This window comes from Centrocercus urophasianus, unplaced genomic scaffold (genome assembly GCF_019232065.1).
Source record: "Centrocercus urophasianus isolate 14NV4802_14NV808 unplaced genomic scaffold, USGS_Curo_1.0 seq_200, whole genome shotgun sequence".
Lineage (NCBI taxonomy): Eukaryota > Metazoa > Chordata > Aves > Galliformes > Phasianidae > Centrocercus > Centrocercus urophasianus.
This window is the reverse complement of record NW_024884757.1, coordinates 1-11,768: the sequence shown is the minus strand read 5'-3', so window position 1 is coordinate 11,768 and position 11,768 is coordinate 1. Positions and strand designations below refer to the sequence as shown.

The 11,768-nt window shown below is 46.4% G+C and overlaps 2 protein-coding genes across 2 annotated transcripts; one reads left to right on the top strand and one right to left on the bottom strand.

Moving 5' to 3' along the window:
* Window positions 1-365: 365 nt before the first annotated feature.
* On the top strand, window positions 366-4,988 carry LOC122162436 (deleted in malignant brain tumors 1 protein-like; the record flags this gene model as incomplete). Its single annotated transcript, XM_042822727.1, has 4 exons — window positions 366-471; window positions 1,310-1,633; window positions 2,913-3,236; window positions 4,265-4,988. Coding segments are annotated over 4 exons (765 nt in total), but the record flags the coding sequence as incomplete, so codon positions are not given.
* An 887-nt stretch (window positions 4,989-5,875) lies between these two features.
* Window positions 5,876-10,048, bottom strand: LOC122162437 (scavenger receptor cysteine-rich domain-containing group B protein-like; the record flags this gene model as incomplete). The annotated part of the gene is made up of 5 exons (XM_042822728.1): window positions 5,876-6,159; window positions 7,448-7,777; window positions 8,295-8,624; window positions 8,954-9,283; window positions 9,722-10,048. Coding segments are annotated over 5 exons (1,352 nt in total), but the record flags the coding sequence as incomplete, so codon positions are not given.
* Between the last annotated feature and the right edge of the window lie 1,720 nt (window positions 10,049-11,768).

Genomic DNA, 11,768 nt, shown 5'->3' with positions numbered 1-11,768 from the left:
TTCCTGACCTTTGGGTCATGTGTAAGGAAATCCAATAGCATTGAACCTTCTTCTCGATGCTTGTCCCTGGGTGTCAACTAAATCAACTAGTGCACACAATATTTTCTGATGTGCCTGGAAGGAATGTCTTTGCCAAAATAACTTACCTTGCTTTTCCATTGTGTTTCAGGTGTTCCAGAACCAGCTCCCATCCGGCTGGTCAACGGTTCAGATTTCTGCTCTGGGAGAGTTGAGGTGTTTTGTGAGCAGCAATGAGGAACCATGTGTGACGACAGCTGGGATTTAACAGATGCTCAAGTGGTGTGCACGCCGCTGGGCTGTGGGGCAGCAATATCAGCGCCTGGCTGTGCTCGATGTGATAACTATATGATAACTGTGCAGTATCTGAAACCTTCCTTGCTGAGAGGCGAGTCAGGCCTTGGGGAGAGCACAACTGTAACCATGGAGAGGATGCTGGTGTGGTGTGCTCAGGTACTGTTAATTCACGTAATCACAGACCCCCTGTTAGAGGAATTTTCCAACAGTTAATTGCACAGGAAAGCGTCCAGGAATGCTTTTATTATCTCCAGAGACTTCACAACCTTTCTAGGCAGCTTGTTTCAGGGTTATGTCATGCTCATCGTTGAGAAGTTCTGTCACGTGTTCAGATGGAACTGCCTGGGTTTCCAGTCTGTGCCCACTGCCCCTTTTCCTGTTGGTAGACATGACCTAAAAAAGCCTGGTCCCAATCACTGAAACCTGCTCATCAGATATTTGCAAGCATTGATAAGATCCCTGCTCAACCTTCTCTTCTACAGGCTGAGCAAGCCCAACTCCCTCAGCCTGTTTCCTTAGGAGAGGTACTCCAGGCCTATGAGCATCTTCATGTCATCCAGGAAATGCTCCCAATCTCCACTTCTTTCCTGTGCTGGGGATAGCAGGCCTGGACACAGTATTACAGATGGAGCCTCAGGATAGCAGAGCAGAGAGGGCCAATCCCCTTTCTCCCCACTACCACCCCCGGTTGATGCAGCCCAGAGGACTGTTGGCTTCCAGACTGTGAGCACTTAATGCTGATTCTAGTTAAGCTTTTCACCCACCAGAACCCCCAGGTCCATCTCGGGAGCCCGTCTCTCAATGAGTTTTTCTCTCAGTCTGAATGCATATCTAGGATTGCCCTAACCAAAGTACAACAACCTGTGTTTGGCTTTGATTAACATCATTTGGTTCCTGCAGGTTGTCCATGTCCCTGGAGTTTCTTGTGTTGTGTTTTGAGGATTTGTGCTCATGTTTCTGACCATGTTTTGGGTTGTTTTTGTTTTTTTCATAGGTATTACAGAACCAGCTCCCATCCGGCTCGTGAGTGGCCCAAGTCTCTGCTCTGGGAGAGTCGAGGTCTTTCATGACCAACAGTGGGGAACTGTGTGTGATGATGGCTGGGATAAAGCAGAAGCCAATGTTGTGTGCAGGCAGCTGGGCTGTGGGGCAGCAATATCAGCCCCTGTCTCAGCTCGCTTTGGACAAGGCTCTGACCCCATCTGGCTGGATGATGTCAGTTGTGCAGGGACAGAGGCTGCCCTCTCGCAGTGCCGGTTCCGGGCCTGGGGATCCCATAACTGCAATCATGGAGAAGATGCTGGTGTGGTGTGTTCAGGTAACTCCTGCCTGTTTCTCGGTCTCAAAAATGTTGGGAAACCTGGAAAAATGATTTTCAGACTCAGTAGGAGGTATTCTCTGAGTTCAGGCTGCTCCTAATGTCTGCTGTCAGTCATTGTGGTCTATAAATTGATTCTTGTATAATCTACATGGCCCTGATCATGGTCCACAATCACCACCAGAATCTGGGTTACCATGATCAGACCTGCATCTGATAACTGTATCAAGCTGAGTCTCCTGTACCTCAGCTTCTGAAGGCTCCTGGACTTTTTCCAGGGTTGAAAATGATCCCAGAAACATCTCATCCCCGCTGAGTTTCAGGGATCCTAGTATCTGAACCTGGATTAAATAGTACAAGATACAGTGCTATATACAGCATACAATAATACATAGTGGAATGCCCAACAGAACGCAGACACCTACATCGGATTTCCACTCTTCTGACATGAGAGCTGAAGAATGGCAAAGATTCCCCAAGGCGATTCAGATGGGAAACAGAAACTAGCTGGAGGTTGCCAAATATATCCATTTGCATGGGTTACATCTGTAATATCCATAGACAACATTAAATTTTTATTCCTGAGCTTGGCAGGGCAGATTGCTCTTTATATGGAGCAAGAATGGTGTTCAGTGTCACAAAGTTGTTCAGTAAACTCTTGGAAACGTGTCTGCTTGGAAGGGATGAAGCAGTATCCTCCTCAATGTGCTGAAAGTCAAGAAGGAATTAATCTTTCTACAAGTCTTTACACGGGCTCCCTTAGATACAGAAAATCCAGGCTTTTGTCTAGGATCAGCTGACCACACTTGAGACTACTAAAAGAGATTAAGTAAAGAAACTCCTGATCATAGCTTGGCTACTCAGCTTGTACTCAAAGATGGGGACATCACTGAAATGTACAAAGTAGAGATGTATTTAATCATTATGACCAGCATAGTCAGCAGAAAGGAAGATTAGCCCCATCTTCATACTAAACCAACACCTCATCTGTGTGTGTGAGATTGGCTCATTGCACACCAGGTAACAAACATGTCTTGCTGACAACGAATGGGAAAACAGCAATCTTGAGTCATAAGCAAGATATTTCAGCAACCCAGAGCATGATGGAGAGTATGAGGTTGACTATGGGAGAAGACTTGCCCTCCCAGAATGTCCTCTTCATCCATTGGGCACCTTGGTTGGTACAGGGACACTACTACGTGTCTACTCTCAGCAGGTTTAGGGTTCAGCTGCAGGGCATTATGTGTGCATTTCTCATTTTATCTTGCTTTATGTGCAGGCAGTGCAGAAGCAGCTCCTCTCCGTCTGGTGAACGGCCCTAGTCGTTGTGCTGGGAGAGTTGAGGTGCTTCACGGCCAGCAGTGGGGAACAGTGTGCGATGACAACTGGGACCTGAGCGATGCTGCGGTTGTGTGCCAGCAGCTGGGCTGCGGGACAGCCGTGTCAGCCCCCGGATCCGCTTATTTTGGGCAAGGCTTTGGCCGTATCTGGCTGGATGATGTGAAATGCTCCAGCAGGGAATCAGCGCTCTCCGAATGTGCAGCAAGGCCTTGGGGAGTCCATAACTGCAACCATGAAGAAGATGCAGGCGTTGTCTGCTCTGGTAAGCTTCATGCATGCCCCACCATTCAGGGCATTTGTAGCAACTCAGCCTCTAATCTGGGTTTGGGGTATGGTGGCTCTTCATTCTTTCACAATCGTAGAATCATAGAATCATAGTTTGAGTTGGGATGGATACTTAATGTTCACCTAGTCCAACTCCCCTGCAACAAACAGAACTGGTGAGCTAGATGAGGCTGCTCAGATTATGGTGCAACCTTCAAATGTCCCCAAGGACGGGGCATCCACCACCTCTCTGAGCTATCAGTGACTGTGCTTCTCTGCCTTCATCATTAAAAGCTGTTTTCCAATATCCAATCTAAGTCTCCCCTGCAGTAGTTTGTTCATTCACATCTCTTTCTCAGAGATGTTGCCATGGGACGATGATGGAGACGTGAAGTTGGATCTTGGCGTTTTGAGGGATGATTCCCATCTCTCCACATCGCTACTTATTTTTGCTTTTTGTGCTTTTGAACTATCACTATCGCTATCAGTTACATGCTTGTGTTGCCCAAAGAATCTGTGAATGCCCCATCCCTGGGGATTACAGAATCACAGAACCACAGTATTATAGGGATTGAAAAGGGTTCCCTAGTGATCACCAAGTCCAACCTCCCTTCAAAGCAGGATCCCTAAAGCAGTCTGCACATGAAGGTGTCCAAGTGGGAGATGTTGAAGGCCAGGTTGGATGGTGCACAGGGCAATCTGATCTGATGAGCAGCAACCCTGCCCATAGAAGAGGGCTGGAACTCAATGGGTCCCTTCCAGCACAAGCCATTCTATGATTCTATGATTCCACAGTCCTATTTCTCTATGATGGATCTGATGATCTTCATAGTCCCTTCCAACTCATGCCATCCTATGATTCTATGATCTTTCAGGTGCCTTCCAAGCCAAGCCATTCTGGGATTCTAAGATTTGATGATTCAGTGATTCTTTAATGTAATTATATGCATACTACTAACTTTAAGTGGCCTTGCAGGGGAAAGCAAGCTAGTTTTACAGGTCTGGATTGTATGCATTTCTTTCCAGGTGGAATCTAAACATTGCAGATGCTCTAGAGTGGAGGAGAGAGATGACAGTGCTGGCAAACGTGTATGACATTTTTTCAACGCAAACAGAAGACATCTTTGAAGGACAGAGTGCACCCAGTACAGAAGCCAATCACGACACTCAGATCTATCTCACTGAATTGTAAGCACCAAGCTGATGTGCCCAAATCAGGAGCATTGATGGTCCCCTTCAGCTAATAAAGAGATATGGGCAGTCACACAGAGCAACTTCAGGCCAACTTCGGAAGTTTCTCTCACTCTACTGACTGTAAATTAAGTTACTGCCTGCTACAAATTAAGTTTCAAGACATGTTCTCTCTGGGATGGAGGGAATATTTGGAGGACACAAGTGGACACTTGCTCTGCAACATTTCTTGTCAGATGTCTCTGCCCTAGTGACCATACAGTTCCCATGCCACTTCATCCTCTCCCTATGATATTGCCTCTAGTCCATGAAAGCTTTCTTGTTCAGGTGGTATGGATACGTTATATATTGAGGTTCTCTTGTGTAGCCAGTGCCCTCCTACAGAAGAGGTTTAGCGGTTGTCATGAATTCCTCATGCAACCTTCCCTCTGAGCCTCTTGCCCCTCTGCAACATTCCCTCCAAGCCTTAAACCATTTCTATGCTGTTTTTCACCTTAATCCCCCAAAATGTTTCTGTAGATAAATGAAATTTCTGTCTTGCTCCTGTGAGTCTGTCTGATGCTCTGTGTCATGGTCATATCACCATGAGATTCACTTTGTTTCTGCTCTAATGATGAACAGCCAGCCCTCAAGCAGTGGTCCCCCCACCAGCCAGCCACCCCCCATTTGACTGTTCAGTGTGACACTATATGGTGTGAGATATCCCTTTGGCTAATTTGCATCAGCTGTCTGGGTTCTGTCCCATTCTCACTCCCTGTGCACCCCCAGCTCCTTGCTGAGAAGCTGAAAAGGACTTGGCATTGCACAAGCACCACTCAGTGATATTACAACACTGCTGGTTGACCAACATTATTCACATCCTAAGTCCACATCACCATACAGCTACTATGAAGAATAGGAACTCTGTCCAGGATAAAACCAGTACAGGCTGTAATGTCACCTGCCCATAAAAATGGCTTGATTTGGCTTGGAGGCACTGGCTCTAAATATTGAGATGAAGACCCTGGCTCTTTGTTTTTCTATGACAAAACATTAGTTCTTTGCTAATGGGCATGAAGCATATTGCATCAAATTACACAAAAAAGATGATAATAACTTGTGTTAGGCATCAAGTCTTGTTTGGACATCCCCAAAATGGGAAATTGTCCACCTGTGAAGGGCCAGCTTCAGCCTGTACAAAAAATGAAAGAGGAAAAGGAGTGAATTTTTCCCTAAGGAGGCAGTTGATTCTCTAGAAGAATCTATAAACTAAGCTTGCCCTGTGTAATACCCTTTCCAATGATTTTATGGATGGCCTCCTTACAGGACTGAATCTCACCAGAAGTAAATGTTTCTCAGCATAGATACTTCCACGACCTTGGTATTCATGATGTTGGAGAAATATTCTTGCCAGATATGTGCTCAGTCACCTGAGGTCCATAAGCAATATGTGAGATAGACAGAACATCAGATTTAGGGGAAGTTTATTGATACTTTGTGATATTTGCTTTTTGTGGGAATGCCATCTTTTGCATCGGAGGAGTTGCAACTGAGCTTGCTGATCATTCAAGGGTGAGGGAATGGTTTTGTCATTCCCTGAGTTCCATTGTGGCAGATGAAAGTTTCTGTACCATCTCTGCCATTCTTCTCCACTGAACTTTGCTGGCCCACCTCACGTGACAAGATGAGCACAGTCTGATGGGGACAGTGTGGCATTCACGATGTTTCTGTCTCCTCCAGATTCTTGTTAACTGCAAAGAAAGGGGATGGGGTAAGTGAAATCTCCTCTCAGGAATTCTTCTGCACCAGAATTGCTGGCAAAAATGATACAGACATTGCTCTACAAGAAGATCTACAGTTTAGATTATATCCATGTACATGTGGATATTGGCAAAGAAACTGGATGCTAGAGCTTTGGACAAGTTTCTATGGGAGCCAGAATGTGGCTGCATGAAGACCAGACTCTCAACCCAGTGCTCAACACACTGCTTGATCCAGGGAACCATGTGGTTCTGGCACACAGTGTGGGTCTGATAAACACCTAAAGCCCAACAACTAGCTGAAGACCATGAAGGGCTCCTTCTTTCACCCATGTAGGGCCTGTCCAAGATTCTCTCCTAAGAGAAAGAACATTAAAAGTGAGGAGTTAGAGTCACAGAGGCTTTGGAGCATTCAACTTAAATATTTCTTGAGTATGGATGATACAAGGAGATTTCTCTTCCCAAACAAAGTTCCATCTGTCTTTCTCCTACTTTCCAGAGATGCTTGTCATTGCCTCCTATCCCAGAAACTGTTCTGCCTTCCCTTGCTGGGAGGAGTGGCTGACACACCAGATGAATGACTGTGTGTCATTCAATGACATCTGGAAAGGCTGAAATATTGGATAGAAAGGAATATTATGAGCTCTGATAAGGACAAGTGTGAAGTCCTGAACTCTAGGAGGTGGGGTGAAGAATAACAATACGGATTAGGGGATGATCTGCTGGAAAGGAGCTCCGTGGAGAAGGACCTGGTTGTCCTGATGGCCAAAAGGTTGGCCATGAGTCAGCAGTGTGCCCTTGCAGCCAAGAAGGCCAGTGGTATCCTGGGGTGCATTAGAAAAAGTGTGGCCAGCAGGCAGAGGGAGGTGATTGTCCTCTTCTACTCTGCCCTGGGGAGGCCACATCTGGAGCACTGTGTCCAGTTCTGGAGTCTCCTTTGACTCTGAGATGTTCAAAACCTGCCTGAATGTTTTCCTGTGCAACTTGATATAGGGAACCTATCTTAACAGTGGTCTGTGATCCTGTGACCTATCCCATGGTCAGGTTGTCTTTGTGCTCTGCTGTTGCCAGCTGGTCCACTACATCCATCTTATCCAGATGTTTCCTATCCTTGATGGCTCCCTGCTGTACTCCAAAGGCACAATCCTGAGAAGAAGAACCTTCCCATGATTCCCTCGGGATTCTCCTTTTGTCCTCCACACTCCAGCCTGCTGTATCTGCCAGAACTATTTCTCTCTGTCCCCACATCAGTTCAGGTGTCAGAGGGATGGATAACTACCTGTGCAGAAAACAGAAGCGTCCTCTCCGTGATAGCAGTCGTGTTCACCCCATGGCCTTGCCTTACAGTCAGAGATGCTTTCTTCTGTCCCTTCGCAATTCACATCATCCAGCCAGATGACATCTGGCCCTCGGCCATAGCGAGCACCTCCCAAGGCTGAGAGTGGTGACCCACAGCCCACCTGCTTGCAAATCACCTTGGCGTCCTTCATGTCCCAGTGGTCATCACACACACTACCCCAACGATTCTCGTGTAAAACCTCAACTCTTCCAGCACATTTGTTTGGGCCATCCACGAGCCGAACTGGTCCAATCTCAGAAATATCTGTCTCTGCACAAATGCCGAGAAAATAAAGGTTAAGGGAGCATCCCTCACTGCCTGTGGACAGCATGCAGAGGCGTTCGAACACAATGGAGATATGCCAAGGGATTCCTTCTAAGAGTACCTGTGCTCTTCTGGTGTGGGAATAAAATAGCAGAAACCCCAGAAAAGCATTGTGAAGAAAAGGCAGAAAGAGGTTTTCCTGGTATTCATGAATGGCTGCAGGCTCTACTGACTCAAGGAGACTGTTAAGCTTTCGGGACAGAGGTGGGACAAGGGACCACAGTGGTCTCAGGTAGGAGAAGATTTCATGCCACATCCATGTGTCACCACTGCATCACAGGGCTGGCTGTCAGCGACGGGATGAGTTCATTAGCCATGTCCCTATTTCCACCAGCAGATATACACAGATCTCTACTGCCCTTTCTACAGGGGCTAGGGATGAACCCTGTTTCAAGCTGATGTGTGGTGGGATCTGCCCAGCCCACTGCTCAGCACATGCAATGTTGGGGTCAGAGATGGTTACCTGAGCACTCCACACTGGCATCTTCCACATGATTGCAGACATTCTCTCCCCATGGCTTTGCTTCACACTCAGTGAGAGATCCTTCTGTCCCTGTGCAGTTCACATCACTCAGCCAGATTTGGCCTTTTCCTTCTCCATATTTTGACTCTGGCAGGGCTGATAGGGCTATCCCACAGCCCAGCTGTTTGCACACCACTTTTGCCTCCCGTAAATCCCAGTTGTCATCACACACAGTGCCCCAGACATTGTTGTGAAGCACCTCAACTCTCCCAGAGCAGCGGTTTGGGCCTCCCACCAGGCGAACTGAAGTGGAGATGGTGATCCCTGAATCTGTGGGCAAATCCAGAGAGGGCATGCTCAGGAAGGCAGAAGGTTATGCATGTGCACGTTTATGCCCCTGCTGCATATCATCTCCCTCTCATGCTTATGGATCACCTTAACCTCTAGCTTGAGCTGGAGAAAAATGACAGAGAGCACCACAGTGAGGAGACAGCCTACCAAATTGAAACACTCTTCTATGGTGCAAGGATCCCAAACCAACAGCAGCAGCAGTTGGGGAGTACTATGTAGTAAGCCCTTGTTCCTGTCTAAGATTGTACCCACATTCATATGAAAGACATCCCAACACATTGCTAGCAAAAGGAGAATGCAAAGATTACCTGAACAAATTGCACTGGCATCTTCCCCGTGGTAACAATTGTGGTCCCCCCACGGCCTTGCCTGGCATTCAGAGAGAGATGCTTCCAACCCTGTGCAGTTCACATCATCCAGCCAGATGGTGTCAGTTCCTCGCCCAAACTTTGCTGCAATTGGGGCCAGCACTGCATCCCCACAACCCAGCTGCTTGCACACAACTTGAGCATCACTGATATCCCATTCATCATGGCACACGCTGCCCCACTGCTCTTCATGAAGAACCTCAACTCTTCCAGCACATCGGTTTGGGCCTCCCACCAGACGAAGTGGCCCTGGCTCAGGTATTTCTGTTTCTAAAAATGGAATAAATAGGTAATTGAATAAATAATCAAACAACAACAAAACAAACAAAAAAGCAACAAAACAAGCCAGGGAGAAGTTTTGGAAAATCTCTGTGCCCCTGACCACCCGGAGAAAGCAGAATCTCCTACAGTGTATCAAAACTCTCTGCTCATTCCTAACACTTGACAAAGGCTTTCCTCCTACCTTCTGGCTAAGAAGAAAGGTTTGTGGAGAAATAAAACTAGGATGAAGGTTGTCAGAAGAGGGAGAAGACCAAATGTCTCCAATCCCAGCTCTGTAGGGCATGTGATACAGCTTCTCTGGCTCAAGGTGATAGAGCTCAACAAAGTCACTCTGAATCTGTAACCTCCTAACTGAATGGCTCAGAAATTGCCCTACAGCTTTCTACAGACAGAATGGACGCAAAGTAGAAGAGTTCTGGATTTTACCTGAGCACTCCACACTGGCATCTTCCACGTGGTTGCAGACGTTCTCTCCCCATGCCTTTGACTTGCATTTGGAGAGGGACCCTTCTGTCCCTTTGCAGTCCAAATCACTCAGCCAGATCTGGCCCTTCCCTTCTCCATATTTTGACTTCTTGGGGGATGATAATGCTGTCCCACAGCCCAGCTGCCTGCACACCACCCTGGCCTCCCGTAAATCCCAACCTTCATCACAAACAGTCCCCCAGACATCATTGTGAAGCACCTCGACTCTTCCAGAGCATCTGTTTGGACCATCCACCAGGCGAACATCAAGTATGCTGTTGTCTACATCTGGAGAGAAAAGATGTCCCAGGATGAAAGCAGGGAATGAGAAAGAGGGCTCTTCCTTCCCATACAGCCTTTATTTAATTCCAAACCGAGATGTTTATTGCCAAATCTAGCATATAAAATCTTAGTTTGATTGAAACATGGTTTTGATTTGAGAATGGCTAAATGTTGCACATGTTTATATGACCAGAAGTCCATCCTGAAAAACAAACCATAGGGTTCATTTTCAGCTGTAATGGGTGAAATGTAGCCACCCCAAAACTCCCCCAGTGAGTTAACTCCCCAGCTCTTATTGGGTGAGCTTCCCCAGGGCTAAGGCCAGATGCTGCTACAAGGCACTGGACTACTAGCAGGGAAGAGAGAATTGAGGATTTTTCACCCTTTCCCAAAGGAAAGGGTTGAATTTCTTCAATTAGAGGCAGAGTTTGCAGGTACACAGCTATTACTGACCAGTGGTATGTATGTATGTGTTATGGTCAGTGTCTAGGACTGGAAAGGATCTGCTCGATTACTCAGCCTTGGCACTTTTACAGAATCACAGAATCACAGAATGGCCAGGATTGGAAAGGACCTTAAGGATCACGAATCTCCAACCCCCCTTCCACATGCAAGGCTACCAAACTCCACATTTAATACCAGACCAGGCTGCCCATCCAACCTGGCCTTGAACACCTCCAGGGATGAATGGTGCATTCATAACTTCTCTAGACATCCTGTTTCAGCACCTCACCACTCTCACAGTAAAAAAAATTGAACCCAGGAGGCAACTCAATACCTCTCAAGACTCGCCCCTCAATCGCTGATCCTCAAATCATGATGTCTGCCATGATCTCTATCTCTAGATAGAGAGTATCACTAGATATCATCATTCTTTTGCATGAATCTTGGGGCGGAATAACTCAGACCAACGTGGATGAGGGCCTGAAACCTGAAACACCTTCTTCCTTGCTCATGGAGGAGTCGAGAGGATATTCATATGATTGAGATCAGACTTCAGTATTGAGGATATTAACACTTGTGTTTTAACTTTGCTCAAATGGTCAATGCTTTACCAGTGATTTCACTCTTTACTATTCCTTTCACCCAGAGATCTGCACCTCATAAAGAGGAAGTGGAGGAGTCAGGTCCTCTCAATTGGCTGATCAAGAGAATGTGCTCAACAGAGACAAAATTATTGTCCACAGTAAAAGGATTTGGACCAACTTCTTTTTGTTCTGAGTAGGACACTGGAATCTCCTGATTATGCACAGCATCATTCTGCGTGATATTTTATGACCGAACTGAATGCTCACTCACAGTGCCACTGACTGATACAAATACTGACCTGCCAGCAGGACTCCTGCAAGGGAAGCTGAAATTAAAAAAAATACAGGATGTTAGTGTGTGTCCAATTGGTTCACAAAGCATGGAGATTCAGGAAAGCAAGATACAAGGTGATAGATGAGCTACTAAGAGCACCACTAGAGCTCAACGTTGTTCTCAGCCACCCAAATCCTGCCACCAAAGGTTTTCCCTGTCTCAGTGCACGTGACCTTTGTGACTGAGAGACCAGATAAAGAAAGAAAATGCAAATGTATGTGTACATCAGTGAATATGTGTGCACTGGGAAAAAATTAAGTATTTAGGCAAGTAATGAGGAAATTATATAAAAGAGCAGTTGAGATTCTATTCATCCATAGTCCGTTGTCCAATGAGATTGAGTTGTTTTCCAGGCAGCTAAATT